The sequence below is a fragment of the Dendroctonus ponderosae genome, unplaced genomic scaffold (genome assembly GCF_020466585.1).
Source record: "Dendroctonus ponderosae isolate FM_Combo_2020 unplaced genomic scaffold, Dpon_F_20191213v2 Dpon_F_20191213_1, whole genome shotgun sequence".
Lineage (NCBI taxonomy): Eukaryota > Metazoa > Arthropoda > Insecta > Coleoptera > Curculionidae > Dendroctonus > Dendroctonus ponderosae.
This window is the reverse complement of record NW_026017110.1, coordinates 59691953-59716954: the sequence shown is the minus strand read 5'-3', so window position 1 is coordinate 59716954 and position 25002 is coordinate 59691953. Positions and strand designations below refer to the sequence as shown.

Here is a 25002-nt window from a genome sequence, read left to right as displayed (position 1 = left end):
GAAGCTGATATTTTCATTAAAATTTGTTCTAGTATAATTGCGGGATAACTAGAAAACACCCAAGTTCCCCTTGATAAAGTATATCGTGACATGCATATTATTGAAATTCGATATATCGTTCCTGTTCTCATTACGTTTATGCAAATAAACCCGTAGATTGTTAAATCATTTTATAACAATATGGATTATGCGCATACATTTCTTCAGTTGGACAGTATTTATTACAAAATGTACTTACTGTGATGTTTTTACTTTCATAGTCAGCACCTCCAGCCAAGGTGATTCCTAAGCTTCCTCCCGGTTGATCTAAGTTTAGTTCAATTGTTCTTTGTTCCACATTAGGAGTTGATGGAGGTGCTTTATCTACTGGCGGAATGTTTCTATCAATTTCTTGTTTCTTCACTGTTGCTCTTATGGCTTTTACTGGTTCTTCTTTAGGAATAAGGCTAGGAGTTATCGGACTACTATTTATTACATTTCCACTAGATAGCCTCCTTGTTTCAAGTTTCTCGACTTTTTCTTGCGATATTTGCCTGAAGAGCAGCTTATCATCCGATCTTCTTCGTGCGGTTGTAAGAAAGTCTTCTGATCTCCGTCGGGTCGCAATGATCGTCTCACCATTTGCCAATTCCGGCGGGGTTCTGGCAGGAGAAGCTTTCCCATCAGATTTATAGTTTTTGGGAAATACTGGCAGCGATTGGCAAGAAGAGTTTTCAAAATTTGCTTTCAAACTTTGAATATTCACCGGTTTGTTGCGTTTCTCCAAAATACTGTAGGCACTGTGCTTTTGAACCAAGTTTTCATATCGTGTTTCAGCTAATTCTTTTGCGGTCTTTGTTTCTTTAGGTGTTTGGGGAATATGAGTTCTTTTGGTGGGAATTGGTTTATCTACATTTTTTTCTGAAATTGATAATTCAACTATTAAGTACCTACTTAGTCATTTAAGGTGATTTTTTATTGTTGGAGAGACCACTACATTAATGCAAAATTCCCTAATGATAGATATAAATTTGAATATTTTTTATCGAATCAGCAATATTTTTCTTGGGAAAAATTTGTTATAAGATGAAGTAGAGAAAAAAATTAAATAAACATATTGTACAGGGTGTTTAAATATTGTCATGTTTTCTTGACCAAAGTTGAAATATTTGCGGGCAAATGGGGTGGACCAGAGAGAAAAAGTATGCGATGTTATCGTTAGTTCTATGCTCATGTCTTCTGAGTAATTTGGATCTTCAATCGTCTTTTTATCCTGATACATTACAGATATTTTCATTTTTTTATCACCCATCGCATTTTCGGCCGGACAAAAATGTATTGGAAAGGACACAGACGACAAAACTGTCTACTTTTTTCTGTCGCAGAAACTTTGACCAAGAAAAAATGACACTATTTAAACACCCTGTACTTAAATACTGACAGGAATAGAGTTATGATGCGATAAAAAAAACTTGTTCAAATCCGATCACCGATTGAGGAAATATTCACACTGAAAAGTTAGGGAGTATTTGAACTCTGCGTAAAATTTGCGACGCAGCGTCGATTCACGTATTGCGCTTTTTACGTTATTCAAGTTCTCCTACAGATTGAAATTTTTTGTGCGTGAAAAATTATCGGTTGTATGTGATTTGAAGAAGTCGACTTGTAAGCTTGCTTGGATTTACCCATCAAAATTACAGCACAGAGTACCGGGCATAAGCATAATTGAACATTTTATATATTCGAATCAGGCGTCGATAAAAGCAGTTCAACAACTTAATTTTAAAGCTTACTAATTTCTTTCACTATCACTATTTAGATACATGCAAAATCGAAAGCCTAAACGTGCACTGACCGATACAATCTGACAAAGGCCAAAGAAAAAAGTTCTGCACTATTTCTTGATTAAGTAACCAGCTACGTAACGTTGCTGTTGAAATAATTACTTGTGTATTCTTACTGTTAACAATACGAGTAGCAGATTATTCATTACGAGCAACTGATTCATTTTACGGCATAATGAATAATAAAAACCAAGACGGTAGAACTAAACTGTCTGATGATACTGTTGAGATTAAAAAAATGATTTTCTTTCTAGTCCTTCTTGTGCTCTGTGTCGATTTGCAATGGTATATTGAGTTTTTTATTGACGATGTGAAAAGCAATTTTATCCTCACAATGTTACAAACAAAAATTGTTGGAGTGAAACTCTTGATTGAACGCAGCAAATGTATTTAGCTTCTGTACCTAAGAAGATTTAAATAAGATGTTTTAAATCGAACAGCACGGTTTAGTCATATGTTATTAGTTAATATTGACCAATACTGTAAGCCCATAAGTAGCTCAGGATTCAAGATGAGTGTTTGTTATCTTCTTACCATCGAGACATTTACGGATTATAAATACGAAATCCTACTTAAGCAATTCTTAGTACCAATTTATGTTCTTATATATAGACTGGTATTAGCTTAATAATAATTAATTGTTTGTTTTAAATCTGGTTCTCCCTCCGCCATAAAAACGCATGTGAACATGAAGGCTAATAACTTAGAAATTTCTTAGCTTAGACTTACCTGGAATCTTTGGGGGCACTGAAACTAATCGTTCAATGCCAACTTCCACCACGACAGGTTCATTAACAACCACGGGTTTAATGGCGATGTTTTGTTGCTTTAAGACTACTTCCTCAATGCTGTTGGTTCCCTCTAAGGCAGTGTTTGGAAGCGGCGCTTCCGATAAAATAGAGCTTTCTATTTCCAGTTTCTGCTTTACATTGGCGTCTTCTTCCAAAGACCCCTTCCTCTGGATCACTGGTGAACCAATTTTTATATCTTTACCACTTCGACATTTAGCTGAAGCTAAGATATTTTTTCTATTGATGGCTTCCACGCTTGAGGGTTTTAACAGTCTGTTTTGGCCATTCAGTTTATCTTCGGAAGTTGGAGATAGCGGAGGAGAGCTTCTCGAGTTGTAGCTGGACTGACTGGAACTAACTGCGGAATCGTTGTCGCTATCAGGAAAGTCTTTCGAGTTATGAATATGACTGTCTCTAATCGACATTGTCTTCAGACTGGTGTAGTCAAAGCTATAATCAGACCGAGTTGGAGAAGAAATGCTTTCCAGGGACTTGGGATCATCAGTAATTCGTGATGAGGTGCTTTCATTGTATTTGTGATAATACTCATCGTAGCTACTCTCTGCATCACTGCTGTCGCTCTTTTTCACATTACTGACCGGGTATACTTGAAAACTTTTTCGCTTAAATGCTGGGGAATATTTTGGTAAGCTCGAATTGGAAGACCAGGATGGCAGCACTACGGGTGATATGGCAGGAGGAGGTATTGGTTTGTATATTTCATTCACATTATTTTCCACTTTTAAGCTAAGATCGATTTGTGACGTCGTAATGCTCTTGATCTCAGGGATATTCAAAAGGGGTGTGATATCATTTTCGGCAGCTTCAGGAATGACCAGTCCCTTAAGTTTAGACAATCTACTTTTGCGCTGTTCCATTAGAGTGTTCCATTTGCTGGAACTTTTTTCTTTTGAAAACACACTCATATCTATCAGACTCTGCGATCGAGTGTGAAGTAAATTCGATTTTTCCACCGGTTCATATTTCTCTTCATCCGAGTCGATCATTTTGTCTCTCAAATCGTAGTTTGAGCTACTGATGGATCGGTCCAGGGGCTTTATCACAGGTTGACTCCAAGTTGACCGAAAGCTTGCAGTATATTCTTTCGGTTTCGGGCTATAGTTGTCAAATATGGCAGTCTTCCCGGATGTTTCTACGAAATCAGGAAACTCATGGCCATCGGGAGGTTGCCGGGAATCGCTTGGAGGAATTTCCATAGGGATTTGTTTATCTGCAAACAATAAATGTTTTAACAAACTTTAATCGCCATAGATCAGCATTAATCATATAATATTGACAGGCAAATAAATAAGCATATTAGTTTAATTAGTTATTGATTATTTTAACGATTATATGCTTTGACAATAGACAAAAAACAATTATTGTGCACTATTTGCTAATTTATAGATGACCTCAAATTATATCATGAAGTCTAGTGGTGAATAATAGGAAACATTTGTTTTAAAGTTGGAGGTCAATAATTGTCGTTTTTTTCACATAAAGAGTTGCCTTTTTATTGTGCATTTACAACACATACAAATAAGGTTTTATACTGCTAGCGCTTAGAAAAAAGCAATAAATAAATATGGTTTTGCAACCATGTCATTTTCTGAGAACCACTAAGTGTGGGATTGACCGTGCATTTTTTCGTGTGTGGATGTTGTTACGAAAGTTAACAAGATTGTATTTTCCAAAAAATTGCTAATTATAATTTCTCAAGCTCACCAATTGTCTATTAACATCTGCTAGATTCAGTATGTTCACTATCCTTATATTATTATTGAACACAACACGCGCAACAACACCCGCGAGCAATGCTTTAGGCGACTTATAATTGTAATAACTGCAATTGGCTAAAATTGTTGCAAATAAAGCGAAATGTATTAGCTGCACCTTTATTAGCAGATTGTCGGAGATATGACTTAAAATATATAAAAATCCGTCGTTAAAACGAATGCCTTGTTTTGACGAAATATATCGATTGATATTATAATTGTTCAAATAAAACCACACGGATGATTCAAAAAGTATAGCATCATACATAACGTGCAGTTTGCGTGATTACGATATTTTATATAATCCTAGACATATCAATTTGTAGTTAAATGTGCTTGAAGGCTGAAGGCGAGAACAGTAGTTACATTCAAACATAAAATTAATTGAAGTGCTTAATAGCTGTTGCTTACAAAGATTGATGGAATTTTATTGTTGTCCGTAATACTCTTTTAGTTGAGTGAGTAACTTCGATTAACTTTTCATGCCATCCCGGTATATGTATTTTGCCATCCTATTTCGATCAGTGATTAATATACTTGTTATTATTATCACAAATAATCTGGTTAGGCTAAATGTTTTAGCTTATCGGACCAATAGACACTAGCCTTTTGGTAATTTATTTTGCGCATTCAATGTTAAGAGCAAAATCCATTTGTCAAGTCAAGTAGATTATCTTTTGATGTTAAAATATGTAGTGACGCAATACTGCACCCACACCTGAACCACGATAACCAACGGTATTTTACGGAATTTATTTTACGTTTTTTGTAACAGCAGCCAGATGCTGATGACAGCGGCAGAAGTCCAGTTAGAGAAAGAACCATATAAATTCATAAGCAAAAACGATATTAAAAGCGATTATTAAAATTGTTCCATCTCGAGTATTTACACCGGAAATCATTGTTTCCTGGGGTTTAATGGCTAATTACCTAACGTTTGTCATGAATTATCAACAGCAGTATCACGTATAAAGTGTCTAAAATAAAAATGTCACCAAAAATTACCGCAAGGTTGTCAGAAAAATTCGTCGTGGTAACAGTTCTTTTCCAAGGACGGATTGTACAATAAATCAAAAGACAACCAAGACATTGAGGTCAGATTCTTACTGGGTTATGTGCAAAAAACAACCTATTTTAGCTGAAATCTTTATCTCGCCAACAAGCATATTTCGAGATGCTTCACTGACCTTGCGAAAGCTTTTTTGAAAGATTCAATCCTAAAGAAGGTCGAGCGGCCAAAAAATCTAATATTTGTTATTCACGGTGGGCCAAAGAAAATCAAACGGTTTAAGTTTATATAGTTCTTAATCTCAATAAAAAACTTGTGTAGTCGTCAGTTTATATGGAGGAGGGTTCTGGTAAAATTTAAATTAGAACATGTGAATTTTTTGAGCTTGGAATATTGTTTTCCGCTAGGGAAGATCATTAATGAGGCAGATAGCCGCGGGTAAAGACCCAAAACCTCTAAAATGGACCATAAGTAGAGATCATTGCGGATCAGAATGGAAAGAAGAGTGCCAATTCCTGAGCTTATTGACTTTTTCGATTTCTACGGAAATGGTATACAGAGCCATTTAAGCAGCTTATATTTTTCCGAAAAAGTGTTATTTCGACCAAAAACAACTTTTTACAGGTGTGTTTATTCTCAATGCATAGCTTTAGGCTTTAGCCTTACAGATTCTTCAATATGCATATCTGGAGTGTTTAAGGATATAATAAAGAAGATATCGTCGGTTAAAGATCCAAACCACTCAAAAGCCGTTTAAAATGTTGATTATTTCGGATCTGAACCTTTTAGCGCCATTTGCAACAACTGTTTTCCATTCCTCGGTTCCTTGAGATGAAAATGATGTTGACTTCAAAGCATTTTGACAAAATTGATAAATTTTCAAAAAATCATCACCCCATCATCCTAAAAAATTTTCGATTAAAAATAAAAAATTGGCATGCGTGTTTTTGAGCTCTATTAATTCCTTTCGACGTAAGAAGCTCTCCAATGTGCACATATAGTGTTCAGGTCTATAATAAGCAAAATATTGTACATTAAGAATCGCGACAGTTCAAAAATGACTCAAGATGAACAGAGAATATCGATTATTTCTAAACTGAAGCTTCCAGCATTTTTTTCAATGATTTTGTTGCATTTCTCGTTTCGTTGAGGTGAAAATAATGTAGAATTGTCAGCATTTTGAGAAAATTGATATATTAAAAAAAAATGGACACCCCATCATCCTTAGAAAAATATCGATCAAAGATAAAAATTTGCCATGCGTGCTTTTTCGGCTGTATCGACTCCTTTCAACGTAAGAAGCTCTCCAATGTGCACATATAAAGTGTTTCGATCTATAAGAAGCAAAATATTGTCGGTTAAAAATCTCGACCGTTCAAAAACTACTCAAAATGAACAGAGAATTTCGATTATTTCTAAACTGAAGCTTCCAGCATGTTTTTCAATGAGTTTGTCGCATTTCTGGCTTGCGTGAGACGAAAATGATGTAGAATTCAGGCGATTTTGATCAAATTGTTTTGATCAAATTTCAAAAAATCGACCTCCATCCTTAGAAAAATTTCGATCAAAAATGAAAAGTTTACATGCGTGTTTTTTGAGCTCCATCAACTTCTTTCGACGTGACAAGTTCCTTAATGTGCATCTACGAAGAGTTATAATAGGATCTATAATAAGAAAAATATTGTCGGTTAAAAATCGCAACCGTTCAAAAACAACTCAAAATGAACCGAATATCGATTATTTCTAAACTGAAGCTGTCAGCATGATTTTCAATGAGTTCGTTGCATTTCTCACTCCTTTGAGATCTGAATGATGAAAAATTGAAGTAGAACTCAAGGAATTTTGAGACACTTGATATTTTATGAAAACAATCCACCTTATAAAAGAAGGGGTAGCCCTTAAAAGAACATCGAAATTTTTCATCTGCGCTTTTTGAGCTCAACCTATTGCTTACGACCTAACGAGCTCCCTAAAATACATATCTAAAGATTAGAGATTATAATAAGTAATAAATCGTCAGTCTTCACACTCAAACTATCGATTATGGGTGTTTTTATTGAGATATTTGCATTCCTAGCTCCCTTCAGATGAAAATGATATCGAATTTGAGGTATTTTGAGACACTTGAATTTTTTTTTGAAAAAATTGTCCTCTATCATTTAGAAATTTTCGATCAGAAATCAAAATTTCTCATTCGCGTTTTTTGAGCTCAGTCGATTGTAGAGAAGCCTAAGAAGCTCCCAAAATGCACACCTATTTAAAAGAATAAATCGTGAACGCTCAAAAACTGTTTAAAATTGACCAAGAATGTCGATTATTTCGAATCTGAAGCGTCTAGCGTGCATGCTTCTACAGGCGTTTTTTTAACACAAAATGCGTGTGAATACGAAAAAGGCAAATGTTAGTTTGAGGCCAACATTGACCATATAAAGCAAATTGGCACCGTAGATAAATCTTCCAACCAAATAATTACACAAATCTGTTTTGAAGCAAGAAAAGAAACGCGAAACATTAACATGTGCCGTTAGGAATCGCATTTTTATTGCTCGAACAGGAATTTCATCCGTGCTCCATTGGATTTGTTAAAACCATAAGGTGTCACTTTGTAGCACTAACTTAAACCATACGGCAAAAAATGCATGAAACTAATTGTATAAATTACGCTGGGCTGTGGTAAATGCTCCAATCGACACTATAACAATTATTAATACAGTTACTTTGTTTTATTTTTATTCTCACTATGTGAACTGTAAAGTACCTTGCCCTGTACTGAACAGTTGAAAACCCTGTTTTGTGCGTTAATTTATTACACACCCAGAGCTACTGCCACAATAAAATCAGATAAATTGATACGTTGGGTACGATTTTCCTTATCAATATTTAGATTCTTATTCGCTATTAACTTACTTATTAAAAAATTGTTGGGGCGACACCATTTAACATTGCGGTAACACGTTACATACCTGATACTTATTGTTGTCATGTTAAAATTGCCACCTAAATAGCTTAGCTTATCTCACTGCAATAGTTCCTATGTGGTTAATGATGCATTATGTTGAGCCCGACTTCTCAAATATTTAACTTTATTTTTAGTTTTAGAAATGATCGCAATCTTCTATTCACTTAAATGGAAAGTTGAATGTTTTAAAGAATAATAAACACACACACTGCTTTAAACGTTGACGATTGCTGAGTAAATATTTAGTGAAATATTGCAAAAATTCGGGCTGTGGAAGAAGCGCGCACTTCTTTTTAAACCACTGAAAAATGAAACTGCAAACTATCAAACTGCGTGAATTGGGCAAAGCCTCACTAATTAAACATAGAAGCTACAATGACGAGATTCTTATTACATGCAGGAAAATCTATATTTGTTGTTTGCTTGATTAATCAAATCGTGACTAATATCAATTTAACATGTCAATTAATATATAAATGTTGTTACAAAGCGATTTGTCTAGCTGCCATCTACATATACCTACTCAATCGAAATTAGCAAATTAAGAATGACTGACGAGTTTTCAAAAAATAAACGATGACCTCCTGAGCGTAATTTTCTATTACTGTAGAAAATCCCAATAACATCGCTGATTCATTTTTTAATACGGGACATTACTAGTCATATATGGAAGAATTGAGTTTTTTTATCTTGAGAGACTACTGTAAACATGTAAAAATAACAAATTTAGCCTCATCACCATCCATCATTCAGATAACATTTTGTGGCTAATATGTTTTTATCTTCAAGCAGACGGGAGCTGGATTACCAAAAAATCAAACCAAAGTTTAATTGCCACAACAACAGCGGTTCTGCCATTTGAGTTTGCCTAATCATTTCAATCGAAGTTCACAGTTATAGTAGAGTAATTGTTCATTATTGCCATTGTTTCTGGTACCATTCTTAGTGCAACGCATGCTAATATGCACCAATTGTATCTCAATGCCTGCTTATTCACTTTCAAAATCCTATTTAAGATATGATAATTAAATGGCAGCAATATTTATCAGTTATAGATCTGGATTATGAAATGTTTAGGTATATTCAGTGGACAAGCAAAATGAGTTTATTTCAGAAGGCAAAATTATTAAAAGACAAAACAAATTCAGGAATGCACAAGACACAAGTTTGAAAGATTAGCGGTGCTTTCAACGCACTCTCTTTTCCACAACAAACACCTCTCTAGAAAATCACCAACATAAAAAGGCACTATCTGACCAATAGACTGTAGCTTTTAGACAACATATTTATCTTGAAAATACTCCCATAAATACTGTAGTGCATATTTAGCTGACACCTCGGCAAGCTGGACATGCTGTATATATAATAGTTAATTATTCATAATGCCAACAATGTTACGGTCAAGATGTGATCTGTTTTCAACCAACAGATAATTTCACATTTCTAAATCGAAAGTAGGAATGAAATTGTGAAATTTTCTTGTTGGTTTGGGGTCGCAATTCGTGAGGTACCCCTCGCTGTTAATACCGTAAATAACAGATTAGGTTTTAAAAGTCGTGATTATATGCTTTCTTTTTGGCGTTAAAAGGAACACAAATTCCAACCAAACAATAGCTATTCTGTGAAGTTGATTTACTTATTGTAGACATATTTTTAGATATGACGGTTGTTAACTAGATATTGCTTTTAAATGTTAATAATTGCTGATTATTTTTAAATCCTTTGGAACTTTTGGTTTATTTATTGATCATCTGTATTTTTTCATATTTTAAAAGATTTTAGTCTGACCTTTTCTGTTACCTCGTTTGGCAAAGTCGAAAACTAAAGGCAAATATTGACTTTGATAAAGTTGCACTTCATATTCGATAATTTTCACCTACATTTAAAATAATATACTCTACATGTACTGATTTATAAAGAGTTTGTTATCGCCGCGTGTTATCTGAAATGTGGCCAATAACTTCAAACTAATGTGTCGCTAATCATAAACTAAGGATACAATGTTTGCACATGGTTCTGTTAATGTAAGTTTCCTAATAAAACGAACTAAAATCGTAGTTTTTATCGAGTAATTAGAAATTCCGCAGACTGCAAGGAATGTCAGTATTTCAAAACGCGGTTTTTAAGGTAGTTTCAAATTAACATTCAACACTCCTGAACTGTTTTAATAAATACGCGACAAAAACGCTTGCATGTATTCAAATATTGCAATTCAATTATGGGTTCCGTTGGGTTTGTTTATTTAAATTTTGAAAATATTCATGCAAATATTTTGCCTGATATTAACGTGACAACCATAAAAATACGTATCTACCGTGTAAAGAAATATATGTATCTACATGTGCAGAAATCCATTATTTTCTGATCCTGAGGTAATTCCTTTCAAATACCGTGCAATTAATCACAAAAACTATTTTATGCGCGCCTAATGCGTAATTAGGTATTGAAATTTACATGTGGTGGGTATTTCAAGATTTTCTTCTACTAATTCTGGTTCATTTGAATTAATATCAAATTGTATAAATAAACAAGTTCGGATTGCGAAGGCAAGGACTAAAATGCAGAAAATGAAATCTAGTTTTGAGCAATTAAGAGACTTAACATTTGCAAAATCAGTTGATCACCTTCAACAATATATTTTGTTTCACATTTTACCCAATGTGGGCGTTGTACCACGACTTCTATGTGCAAAGTTTGCGTTGCAGATGTTCGTGAAATTTTCGTTACCGATATCCCGCCTTGGACAGTTTTTAAAGCGCATTCCATGCCCTTAAAAGCTAGTTGCTAGTACACGGCTCGTACATATGGCTACAAATTTCAAGATATTTATAGATCCTTTAGCTAATTTTATAATTCCTGCAAATCTGCAGGCAATTTCGAAGGACTTTCACACCACAAGCAGTCTTGTCAATGTTTGACATTATAGTTCTTTGTTCTTGTTTTGCCATTTTGTACCTGCTGCGTTAAATATTTTCAATTCTAAACAGACCTTGCTTTCAACTTTGATAGTTTCGATTATCATTGCTATTAGGCTTTTATCTTCAGCTGCAAACATTTCATAAACTGGGTTACAGATTATCTAACACGATTCTCCGAAGGCAGATGTGATTTTTGTGGCCTGACCAGTGTCTTGTTCAAACACCGGTTTCCTTCCTATTCGAGGTTTATATTTTTCGTTATTTGCACAATTAGAAAATTGGATGTTTTCGACTTGTTTGTACACCATCGCAACTCTTTCGCCACATTCAGAATAATCATTTTCCAAACTGCAACATGTGGAATCTAATAAGCCTCTGACAACAAATATTGCACCCAATCAAATACGTCAATGATATATGTTATAGACTTAGTGTGTCTGTACTTAATTAGGAAATCTGATAACATTTTATAGCGGCATGGTTTTAAGCAATGGTATTTTTTTAATGCAGTGCTCATATCTAACTTAAGATTAAAAACTTTGCAAAATTTCCACACATGTTTTTAAATTATTCACATTTATACAGATGGTTTGCGAAAAGTTGCGACAGCGTAGAAACGACTTGGAACACCCTATATTTTATTTCATTTTCAAACTCTTCGCTAAATTTCAATGGCCCTTTGATATAAAAAATGTGAAAGAAAATTGGGCAGTTTTTTAGTTATTCGGCTTTCACTATGAAAATTCGCATTTTCATGGTATTGATCGGAAATTTATCCGTTGTCTTTAGAGGCAAAACTTTGAAAATTGGCCGAAAAAAACTAATACAATATTAATATTTCTTTTGCAAAGTATTTAAATACCGGCTATTCCAATTTTATATAAATTGCGAGAAAATTCCAAAATCGACAGAAAAAAGTTGTTTTCTGCGCTACAACATTACTAAACCACCAAATTGGAAACAAATAATTCCGGTTAAGAGCAAACTTACTTTACTCTATCGTTGGGACACCCTGTACTTCTTTCTGTTCAAGAAAATCCTCATGTCCCCATTAGGCAAATCGAAATACCCAGTTTTCTGAGCCGATAATATTCTTGAAACCCAAAATTTCATCGAAAAATAAAAACCCTCCAAGACCCCCAGAAGTTGCTTCAGATTCTGCAGTTTTGCGCGAACAAATGATGAGTCTGCTAGATAGAAATGTTCGAAACATAGGAACCGTACTACTTTCTGACGAATCAACATCAACATGTTCGTTATTGGAGATACCAAAGGCGTCACTGGATGCGGGAAAACCACACAGAATATCCAGAAAAAGTAAATTCTAGCGAGTGTTTAGAAAGATTTTCCTCAAATCTCAATGGAGCCGGATCATTAGAATCCTTGAAGGCAGGACTAGTTCCGAATTTCTCTAGTCTGTTTTCTGATCCGGCAAAAACTGAAGTCCCCAATAATAAATCTGGTTTCAACAATACAGGCGATGCATTGGTAGAAGCTGGCCCGTTAAATGGCCTCCCAGGTTTCCGGATTTAACACTCATGGACAGTTTTTTGGGAGCATTGATCAAGCAATTTTTTAAGACCACGCCGGAAAACACTGAGGATTTGCAAGAACGAATACGACAGAAGTGTAGGCCAATTTCCGCCGTAATTAGAAATGCCCAAAGCGAGTTTCAGTTCCGTTTGGGATGTTGCCAGTTGATTAATGGACGACATTTTCAGCATTTATTGAAGAGACATTATCACTTTTAATATACATTTTAAAAGAATTGTCACTTAAAAAAATAGCAGCAGACACGATACCTGAAATTTGGGGTCACGCTGTATAAACTTTTTTATTCATAAAAAGGAGCCCAATGTAAAATACCAATGGACGTCTTCGAGGCGATAAAAAAAGGCAGGCTTTTTTTATTTTTGATTTTGATTTATTGAATTAAAGTTAAGGACTCGCACTGTATGGTAGAGGTGTTGAGCTGTAAATTAGACCTGTTGAAATAAGTTTTTGAGTTTGCGACTTGTAAATGACCGTTCAGTCAATAAAGTACAATACTTGCCCATAAATCAGAGGGGGCCCATAAATTCCCGGTATGTCATGAAAGTTTAAGTATTTTTTCATAGAATACGGTTACAAATATTGTCATGAGGACGCTTATCGGACTCGTAAATAATTGATGAATTACTCATATTTAGTAGACATTTGGTCTCTTGACTATGTTAGTTTAAAATTAGTGGTTCCATTGAGTTTGACTAAAAAATGTTTGGGGTGAAATATTTCAGGCCAATCCTACATTCGTCATTGCAGTAAATTGCCTTTTGTTAGTTACTTATGGGGATTAGACAATTTTATAAAATCTCGATACCGATTAAATCCTAAATCAGGTTAAACCCCGACTTACTAAACTTGGGTTGGACCGGGGTTTAAAGATTTATAACGCCGCTCTAATCACTAAATAAAAGTAATGTAACACTTTTTGCAAATGATTAAATCCACATTGCAAACCATGTTAGATACGTAATATAGAAAATATGAATAAATTTGATATCTAGCAATTAAAATGCAATTATGGTATGGTAAAATCAAGTTAAATAACTTAATGCTTAATGGGCTTATTCGGCCCCAACTAACCTGATAAGGCTTACAATCGTTTATTAATTGAAACGCTTGTTTCCTTGAGTTAGACTTTGTAGCTTTGCCTCAGTTAGGAAATTTGAAATGCATTCACGTTTTGCGGAAATTTTTCAGAAAAATATGAGAAGTTTATTTAAAATTGAAAAAACCGTTTCAAATTCAATTAATATTTAAAAAATCTTCAAACCAAGTCGAGATATCTTTCGGATAAATTTCCGCGTTCTCAAATTCATTTTGAATTAAAAAAGCTAAATGAGGTAGAAAGCTAGTAAATTGGTAAAAATGCAAAAAGCTTACCCTAATTATTGGCAAATATCACTTTGAAGAACAAGCAACAAAACTTGTATATCACAAACAAACAGGAATTAGGAACTCAGTGAAGACTAGCAGGACCGAACCGGGTAGACCGCGTAGCGCAAACCGAACCGATTTGAAGAAAAATTGATAAAATTGATCGGCGATCGCAAATATTATTGTTGCATTGTCTCGAGCAATGATCAACTCAAGTAACTAAATCATTTCACGGCGATTTGATTGCTGGTCGAGACAAACACCGGAGTAGAACTACATTCGTGGCTTATTCTATTCCCGCAGCGGTCTTTTCTTCTTTTCTTTTCCACGTTGCTTGGTCTGCCTAAAATAAATTAACGATGCGTTATTAACGAAACAGTACCGGGTTCGATTTAATTTGATTGACGATATAGTTTTCGGATGGCGTGCAAAAGCAGGAACGTAGCGAGCTCTTAAGGAAGAAAGAAATGGCAAGCATCGCAGGTCACTGGACGATGCGAGTCAAGGGCACCTAGCTCTGGTCTGCGGAGTGGCTTGTCGATCACGATTGCTCCTGCTGAAGCTGCTGCACAAGCTCCAACCAATGGAAACAGAATTTCCGCCAATCTTGCCCAATACCTACTTACTTTTTATAGCTCATAAAACCTCACCATATCACCACATAACAATGGATTACTCAAATCAACCCACTGACTTCATTAACCATTAACACCAACTCGTTCCACACTCCTCAAACGCGAATACACGCAAAATTGCTTCAATTGAAGTAGAAAAATCCATGAGAACTCAGACAAATTTGCACCATTTTGCAGGAATGTAGTTTGTGGAATCTTGGGCAAGAAATGCCAACAGGTAGGATTTAAACTGAAGCAGATTGCTATAAAGCACATGTCCTGATAAACACTTGTCTTTTTTTTTAATAGCAGGTGGTAATAAAGGGCCAACGGACAAGCTGCACGGCACAGGGGCGTATCTAACATCGCCTTCCAAACCCGAAAAAAAACACTTCTAAGCGAAAATAAGCATTTTTCCCAATACTTACTTTGTGATACTTTGAGTACATTCGAGATTGATTAGAGAGATCAAGGAGGCGAAACTATACTCGACAATAAATTTCCATATTTGAAATAATAACATTTCGTTCTTAATTAGTATGTTTGTCTCGTCGTAAATCAGTTTTATACGATCGGTGAGATACAAAGCTGCCGGATTTATTAATTTAAATAGACCGTATTAAAACTGTCGCTGGAACTCCTGATAACCCTGATTATTGCGAAACTTGATTTACGTCAACCAATCAATGTAATATTAACTGTAAAATAGTTTAGATAAATTTCAACGAATTATTAATAAGGAATTATCCCGATTTTTCTATTGCCATCAATAATAATTCATACTTGTTAAAATTTTTCAGTCTGTCACCTGTGTTGCCAAAAACATTACGAATATTATCAAAGTTCCATGTCCTTTTGAAGCCATCTGAAAACTGCGTAGTTCAATATAAATTTCAGGCAAATTTATTCTATTTCAATTAATAATCGCTTTTTTATTGCTCAAACCAATAAATAACAACGTTTCAAAACGGCGCGAACTCGTAAAAACTACATCACAGGAATTGAGTTGGGACATTATTAATATTGATTTTGATGATTTAACAAATAGCATGCGACATTTGAAAAATTAACGAACCAAGACTATTAAGACTGTTTAAAATATTAGTTAAAATTATTTGACTGATTGATATTCTTTGTATAATAAGCTAATCTACTACATATGTCGGACTTGTATTAATCCATCTTGCTTTTTATGAGAGAGGTGTGTTAATCTGTTAATAAGTTGAAGATAATTAAACCTGTGAAATACTTTATGTTTCCTAGAAGATACCGTTCATTATTATTTACCATCTTATGTAGGTAACTTGAAGTAGAACCGAAACACTTCGACCAATTTGAACACGCCGACTTATAAATGCTCACTTGACATGAAAACAAACTTCAAAATGCTCGTTTTTCAATTGCCTTTTTACGAAGCCGATGTTCAAGTGATCTTTTATCTCAAATTTACAATTTTAGGACAAGTGGGGAAGCCCCCTAACTATGTTGACGTCTTTTTGAAAACGAGTACACTACATATAGTAGTTCAATTACGACTCAATGCTTTTAAGTGAACTAATTAACGCATCCGGTTTAAGGCTTGATCAAACTGTGAAATGCCGCATTAAACTATTTTTACATATGGATATTCATAGAGCCATATGCAGCAGTTATTGACACCGTGTAGAGATGTTTTCAACTTCGTGTTTGTACAGAGTCAGCTTTTATGGCCATCGGGTGCATTGCAGATACATTTGGAAAACGTTCAAAAATGTTTTTCTTGTATTAGTGTGCTTCGCACCTATCTATTATATACCAATGGTTTCTAAAGGGGAAGTTAAATTAGAGAAACAGTTTTAAGTTTGAAACTGTTTAGTTTTTTGGGATTTTTGACCGCTGTGGAACACCAAAAAAATTCACTAGTACCTATGCTGGTTTTCCCCGATATCGAAAAATTTTAACGCTTATAGCAAAATTTGACTTCTGTTGAAAACTGTTCTACATCCAGGTTGAGCCGCACTTTACACTTTGGTACAGAGGAGAAATATTTTTTTTACTGTATTGTGTACATAGTTCAAGTGTGTGTAGTCTTGAATGGAATTTGTGTAATGTATTGATGAATATGCCTCAATTGTTTTCATTACAACCTTTAAAAAATATATTCATAAGTAAATATAAATAGTGGCTAAGTGGAAAACGGTTAGCACCTCTTTAATTAAGAGTCATAAGGCAAATAGAATTCAGGGAACAGGACCGATGAACTCTGAAGTATTTTTGAAAGATCAACAAAATGAAGCGTAAGGTGCGATTCAATATTGACTATTCCAAAAACAGCGCATTTGACTGCAGAATAAGCAAGTTGGTGGCAAAACAGGAAATCAGACGAATTCCTCAGGCAATGTACATTTTAACACCTGAGCATAAATTTGCAAATCAAAATGATCGCATTGTAAGCATGTAGCCCGTGGAACACGAATTCAGTGATTGGTGCTAATGAACTAACGGGTCAGTTCAGATGCTAAAAGAACCAAAATCGGTTTATAAAAATTCAGCACGTTCTTGATTGACACTTGGTCGATAAAGGTAATTGAAAAGGCGCTTCGTAAGGCAAATTCCGTTAAATGTGTAAACTGTACGATTTCTAATATAACAAGCCTTTTAATATGCCAATGAGTCAAAAATTCGCAATAGCAAATATTTCCAGTACCACCACATGTACATGGTTATTCCAAGGTGTCAGCCAAAATTACTGTAACTAAATACCACAAGTTTAAGCAAATGTTTCTGTACACGTTACGAATTATTGAATCATCAATTAACATGCCCATACACGTCATAGCTGTTTCGCATTATCACCTACTGTCATGCGAAATCCTCTATTTTTGTTATGGAGTGTATCGAAATATTGTAAATCTGCAAAAGCATTATTCAAAAACGGGGTCATCAATTTACTGTATACGACATTCATTGTTTTTACAACAGACCATACAAATACGTTTTGATTTTTTATATTAAAAACGCTCAATACTCTCGATGTAGGAGCTCCTCAATACCATATAGAAAAATTCGTATTTAATTTATTCGTATTCGTATAAATTACGTTCATCGAAGTGAACCATCGATAAGAAAATGTTGGCAGTTTTCTCAAAAAAGTCTTGATTTCGAGACATGACGCTGCTTTTTTAGAAGTTTCTCCAAAACCATTGGAGCCACAGAGTTAGATAGAGAATTGAAAGTTCGATTCAGTTATAACAACAGCAGTGAGGAAATTCGAGTAGTTTTGACCCAGAAACCGAAATTTGAACGTGCAAGATTATACCAAAATTTCATGTTTTTCGTCCCGTTTTTGTTCATTTCTCGAATTCAAATGAGCAAGAACGCTCATTTTTACATTATTTGAGAGAGAACTAAATGGACTTTCTAGAAGGTGAAGGTCAATAAGGAAATGTTGGCATTTTTCTCAAAAAAGTATTGATTTCAAGAAGTTTTAGATTTGCGTGTTTTTTTAGTTGCAAAATCGACTCAAATATGACGCTGCTTTTTTCGAAATTTCTAACGAACCCTTTGAGCTACAGAATTCGTTTTAGCATCGTTGGATACAGAATTGAGAATTCCATTGAGTCATAACAACATGAGTGAGGAAATTTGAGTAGTTTTGACCCAGAAAGCGAAATTTGAACATGCAAGATTATACCAAAATTTCATGTTTTTCGTCCCGTTTTTGCTCATTTCTCGAATTCAAATGAGCAAGAACGCTCATTGTTACATTATTTGAGAGAGAACTAAATGGACTTTCTAGAAGAAGAGCCGTCAATAAGGAAATGTTGGCAATTTTCCCAATAAAGTATTAATTTCAAGAAGTTTTAGATTTGCGTGTTTTTTAGTTGCAAAATCGACTCAAATATGACGCTGCTTTCTTTGAAATTTCTAACGAACCATTTGAGCCACAGAATGGGTTTTGGCATCGTTGGATAGAGAATTTAAAATTCCATTGAGTCATAACAACATGAGTGAGGAAATTTCAGTAGTTTTGACTCAGAAAGCGAAATACATTGAGCAGCGGCAGATCTAACTAGCTTTCTGAGTAGTACAAATTTAGTCTTTTGTTGCCTATAAAATTAGAAAAATTGTCGTTAGTCGACATAAACCCAGAAAAAAGGGGGGTCATGACCCTCATGACCCCCCTTGGATTCGCCCTTGCATTCAATATAATAAACTCATTGCAACCGTCGCATCCTTGCGATGAAAATAGAAGATCATTTGGGGCATGAGTCACTTGAGCTACCTTTAAATTTTCCAATGAAATTTTGCAAATTTAAGGCGCTTTAAATTTCAAAATGAAAAATTGCGAAAATCACCAACTAAGTCTGGATGTCAGTCCTGCTGTTTTTCTTTTTCATTCGACTCCGAATCAAAATGAGCCGAAGAATAATATACATTAAATTTCGACTAAACATGATTTTAGTTAAATTAAATTGATAATTAATTTTCAAAGTGAGAAATTTTGGATAAGTGAGCAAGGAAACATTTACAATCTACAAATAGAAAAATGCCCAAAATTAACATAGATATGAAAACCACCCAAAAAAATTAAAAGCAGAAATTGATCTCGCTTTTATGACTTTATGGATGCGATATCCTGATAACTGTTAACTTTCCTGTATTTCCATAGCTTCCACCAGCGGAAGTTTTAAAACTTTCTTCAATTTATTGTTCTTCTTTCGAAAAATCCATTTCCACCAGACATTGTGCCTATAAATATCTACTTCTTTGAGCGATCAGTTTACAAGAAAGTTTGATGTATAAACTCATCAGGAATGCCTTTACGTTTACATGTTTACTAATACAGCACGAAAAAGCTGATGTTGGTGAAAGAAAAGCCTTAAAGGAAATTATGTGCTCTATAATTAGGCATGAATAGCTAATGAAAACCTCTAAGCCTGAAAAATGAACATCGCAACGACAATGAATTTAAATTTTAGTTTTTCTAGCACAACGATTAATAATAACCAAAGCGGAGTAGATTATAGTTAAAGTAAGTTATTGATGAATCTTTCCATTGCTGATTTAAACAAACGAGTGGAATCAGAAAATTCAAAAAAGTTATAAAAACCTCTTAATGCCTTTGTGCCATAAACCATAAACCATAAACTATTTATCGAAGAGCGCTGTTATTGATGGCGAACAATTTAAACCACAAGTTTGAATCATTACATGCAGCTCTGAGATATAATGGTGAATGTTCTTAACAATTGTTCAGTATAATCGATAGCTTGGACAAGGCTCTTTGTACGTGAAAAAGCATATTAATTTTTATTGGAATAGTGAATAAATTGTTCAATTTTGCGGCTTTTCTCCCAAATACTACACAAAACAAACGGTGATATAATGCAAACACATTTCACAACCGCTCATTTGCACATCAACTCCCAGAAATAATTACGCAAAATCATAAAGCATGAAGGCAGAACAAATGAAAAGATAAATATGGCAGAAGGATAATTCTTCATTATTATTCGAAAGGCAACAGTAAAAATTCATCAAACACAGAACATTAGATGAATACATGTTGCGTTAATTAAATCAAGGATAGTATGTGGGTTTTTGCGCCATAAACTGCTCTGACTTACAATTCTCCAAGTCAATTTTAGTAATCAATTTCACATTTAATTGCACAGCCATGAGACTTCCTTAAGGTTTTATGTGTTTATGGGAAAAAATATTCCATTACAAGTTAATGCTGCACCAACCATCATCTTATTAGGCCTCGAATTATCAGTGTCATTTAAAAATTCCGTGCGTTTTCATGTCTAGTGTTATTATTATTATTATTATTATTATTATTAAATGCATCTACATATATTATTAAAAATAAATTGATGAATGCACTGTTTTGAGTCAGCCCGGGGCAAGTAATAAAAATGTGACAAATAATGACTGTCCTTTATTTTTAGTCGATGAGCTTCAGGTAAATGTTTTTAAAGTGAAACACCTTCGCACTTCCTAGTCAAGTTTTTCTGAATAGGAATTTTAATAATTAACAAACAAGAATATTTGATGTTATTAGTAAAATTATGAATTGCGATAAACTCCTGCCACCGCTTTACTCTGTTAAGTCAATCTAATAACTTCTCTTGAAAATCTACAACTGTTGTTGGACTTACCTTCAGGCGGCTTCACTGCGACAAAACTGTTTTCTTTCCGCGGACTTTTCGCGTCTAAATTGCCGAATTCACTGGACTCTATCATAACTCGAGGTGGACCAGGAAGGACACTGCAAAAAGTCAATTTAAATAAAACAACATATGCCAAAACCTTTCTCGCCAGTTTACAATAAAGCCTTTCAACATAATCCTTAGCATTATACAACTTCTAGATCTACTGAAATATGATTATTGCATACAACGGTGCTTTTAGGTGGTTAGGTGCTTAATATAAAATATTTAAATCAAATAATTAATACTTCTGGTTTAATCTCTCCGTTGAATCTGCGTAATTTGCTCATTTCTAAAATCGATTCAAATGTGTTTCGAGCAGAAGATTCAAGATAATCAGCCGGACGACAGACAAGTCGCATCAATTAAATTTAAAGGTGAAAGCGGTTAAATAACGTATGGATTTAAAAATTGTTATTTTGCACTTCTGCCTTACGAAGATACCTAGATGGAATTCGATTCGTGTAAGGCAAAAATAAATTGAAGTGAAAATGTTGGCGGCAGATTGAAAATGGCAATGCGGGCAACAAGTCGCCTTCTAATGGGATATCATTAAAGTTGCTCTGTGTCTATATTTAAAGATAATTTTCAATTGTAATCAAAGGCCGAGGTATTTATAAGGGTTTTGTGTGTAAGCGGAGAATCGAAGACATTCTAAAATGTAAAGGCCAAAAATTGTAAAGAGCATGGGACTTGAAAAGGCTAAAATATGCCTTACCCCATATTGCTTGAGCACTCTTGGCCGCTCTGTTCTTCCTCGTCTTCGCCGATGGTTGATAAATGTGATGAAAGAATCCATTTGGAACTGTAGCCGTCCATGTTGTAATCAGGATCATTTTCAGGATTGTTGTCCTGTTCGGCGAACTCAAAGTCAAATCTTTCGTTGTCCAAAAATCTGGTAATAGTTTCCATCGAACTGTCCAGCTCTCTTTGAGGCGACTTTGGAACGAAATCTACCAATCTTGGCAAAGTACTCGTACTTTCATTTGAAGAAGCCTTATTTATTTTGTCTTTAGATCTAGGAATAATTACTGGCCGTTTGGCTGCTTCGACGATTGGATTGATATCAAGCTCCTCTTGGAACGTGTCAATGGGCTGAAATACTTTAAACTCCCTCGCTTCATCACTTCCCTCAATTATGTTGTTGTTTTCTTCAATTCTACTGCCCTTTTTACTTAGAGCAGGCAAGAAATCATCGTCGGGAAATTCATTAATGTTATAAGAAAGATCGAGGTGTTTCTGAATTGAAGTTGGTGTAGATGGAAGGCTTCCGGCGAAGCTCGAAGTTGCGGTAGTTGGAAAGGACGCAAACCTAAAAAACAACACCATGTATGAAATATCGCACTCCGCATTTGCATTTATGAATAATTTAAAAACACTAAAATATTATTGTTGGTTGGCCTATCAATTGTCTACGTTTATCGATTAGCATTCACTTTCGTGAAATTAAATTGCCTGATTAAATTTCACTTTTACCTGTCTAGGACGGTTGAAATGGTGCTTCCCGTATCATCCGATTCACTCCAGCTTTGAGTAGATTCCTGTGATATTAAGTCAAGGTATATCTCAGCCTCTGGAGGAGCGAGGCTTCCATCAGATAGTCTTCTGGCAACATCAGGAGAGTATTTCTTTCTGAAACTGTTCCTTGGCGATTGGAGCCGTGCTGATTTGGTGGAAAACGATTCTTGTTTTATTGAGGGAATGATATTGTCGTGAACATTATCACTGCTGGTTTGCAGGGTTTTATGCAGTTTTCTATTGAGTTTCCTCGGGGGCACGGGAGGCGGCTTTTTTTCTTCAGTGCTAATAATAACTGGCAGATCTTCGGAAGATTTCGATTTTTGCTTCAAGCTGACGGTGTTGAAACAGTGCTTTACTAGAAGCTTTATGGCGACGTTAGAATCCTTCAGAAACCTCACACAGTCAATTCGAGTCATGTTATTGACTGCAATGGAGTCAATTTCCAGAACCTCATCGCCCTCCACCAGCTGCCCCCAGGAACTTTGAACACGAGAAGCTGGACTATCTGGAGCGCAAGATTGTATAAATAATCTTTTAACGAATTCATGCGCCTTCGTTCCACCCTCAAATTTCAGACCGAAACCAAGTCTTTCACCTGGCAGCCTGTAAACGATTACTTCTTCGGTAACATCTTTGATCGTTTTAGCTTCTTCGTTACCGATAGTGAGGACAGTAATATATTCCGAATTATTCAACGCCTTCTTTGGGGTGCATTGATGGGTTTTTTCCTCTATTCCAACTGAAACCACTGTCACAAATGGGTCTTGGTATAATTGGGACATTTTCTGGATTGTTCAGCAATCATTGACCTACAAAACAAATATATTATTAGTTGAAAATCATTTTTTTAAAGAATTTTTCGGGCAGCAGCAAGGATTTTTTTGGCATTTTAGCAAGGATATTGTTTGCAGTAGAATTGGCACTAAAATTCATTAAAAAATTGTTTTTTTTAACTCAAAGAGTGAACCGTTTCTTAAATTTTTTTTATTTTTAAAGACCACGTCCTGGTTGCTCAATAGACAAACTTTCAACCCGATTTGAACTCTCAGTGATTTAGTGATTTTCTAGGATTTTCCAAAGTTTCGGCTATTCAGTATGAGCCCCCAAGTGGACGCCTGTGCATTAACATTCACCATATTCAAATGTAATCTGAAAACTGGCCAAAGCTTTGAACATTTAAAGGAGAAACTCCAATTGATAAAAGCACAAAACTGCTATCGATTCCAAAGGCTCGTTTAATTTATAGAATTTTTCAAGGCTTGGTTTACCCAAATATGAGCTCCAAAATTGCACGTCTGAATCTAGAATTTCATAATTTTCAAACTCGCCCAGATAAATTTCCATTTTTTTTTAAATTTTAAGAGGAAACTCCGGTCAATATATTCGCAAAACTGCATTAAATTTCAAGCGCCCGTTTAGTTTCTAGAATTTTTCAAACTTCCGGTTACACAAATATGAGCCTCAAATGTGTGCGCCTGCATCTAAAACTTCCCACTTTGCAAACCCGCGCAGATAAATGGCTGAATTTTTGAATATTTAAAGAAGCTACAGTTGATAAATTCAGAAAACTAGCGTCAATTTGCAATGCTCATTTAGTTTCTCAGATTTTTCAAAATTTTGGTTACTCAAATAGGAGTTGCAAATGTGCACACCTGAATCTAATCTTCACAATTTGCAAACCCGAGCGAATAAATATCTGAATTTTTGCATTTGTAAAGAAAAAATCCCAATTGATAATTGTACAAAATTTGAATCGATTCCAAGGTCTCAAACATTTTCTGGAATTTTTCTTACTTTCGGTTACTCAAACATAAGCCCCAAATTTGCACGCATGAACCCAAAGAAACACACTTCGCAAGCGAGCGCAGATATATGCCTAAAATTTTGGATATTTAAAGAAGAATCTCCAGTTGATAAATCTACAAAACTAAAATTCATTATAAGTGCTCCTTCAATTGCTAGAATTTTCCCAGTTTTCGGTTACGCAAATTTGAGCCCCAAATGTGCACACCTGAATCGAAAAATTTACTAATCGCCAAACGCCCCAGATAAAATTCTCCAAATATGGTTATTTAAAGAAGAACCTCCAGTTAATAAATGTACAAAATTACAATCAATTCCCACTACTTGTTTAGTTTCTAGAATTTTTCAAACCTTCGGTTACTCAAATATAAGCCTCAAACCTGAGTATAAAAATTCATACTTCGCAAACCCGCGCAGTTAAATGACTGAAACTTTGAATATTTATAAAAAAATAGTATAGCTTCAATACACTTAATCGTACGTTTATTAAAAAAATTAAAAAATATTTATTTCAAAATATATCCAGCATTTTTAATTTTTACTAATAATTCGTCTCGTGTATCTATCGCTTCTTCATATACAAAAGTCTAGTCCTCTAGACTTCTCTTCGGATTTTAAGCCTATGAGTCCGTACATGGTGTTCGACACCGAAAAATCCAACGATTCGCAAAATTTT

The 25002-nt window shown here is 34.8% G+C and overlaps 1 protein-coding gene and 1 long non-coding RNA gene across 5 annotated transcripts in view; both read right to left on the bottom strand.

Moving 5' to 3' along the window:
- The window catches only part of LOC109532877, a 32073-nt gene that overhangs the window by 2635 nt on the left and 4436 nt on the right, over positions 1-25002 (bottom strand). For 3 of the 4 annotated variants that reach the window (XM_019897984.2, XM_019897986.2, XM_019897985.2), the window contains exons 2-6: positions 22479-23332; positions 21721-22314; positions 20952-21061; positions 2553-3845; positions 239-906 (exon numbers count right to left, since the gene is read on the bottom strand). In XM_019897984.2, the coding sequence (XP_019753543.2) occupies positions 239-906; positions 2553-3845; positions 20952-21061; positions 21721-22314; positions 22479-23305 (3492 nt within the window). In that variant the 5' untranslated portion in view covers positions 23306-23332. The remainder of the gene's footprint in view (positions 1-238; positions 907-2552; positions 3846-20951; positions 21062-21720; positions 22315-22478; positions 23333-25002) is intronic. The other variant, XM_019897987.2, reaches the window with a different exon arrangement.
- LOC125502541 lies at positions 14201-14898 on the bottom strand. The gene is made up of 2 exons (XR_007280308.1): positions 14821-14898; positions 14201-14537 (listed from the first exon to the last, which is right to left on the bottom strand). It is a non-coding gene; the product is annotated as an uncharacterized LOC125502541 (long non-coding RNA).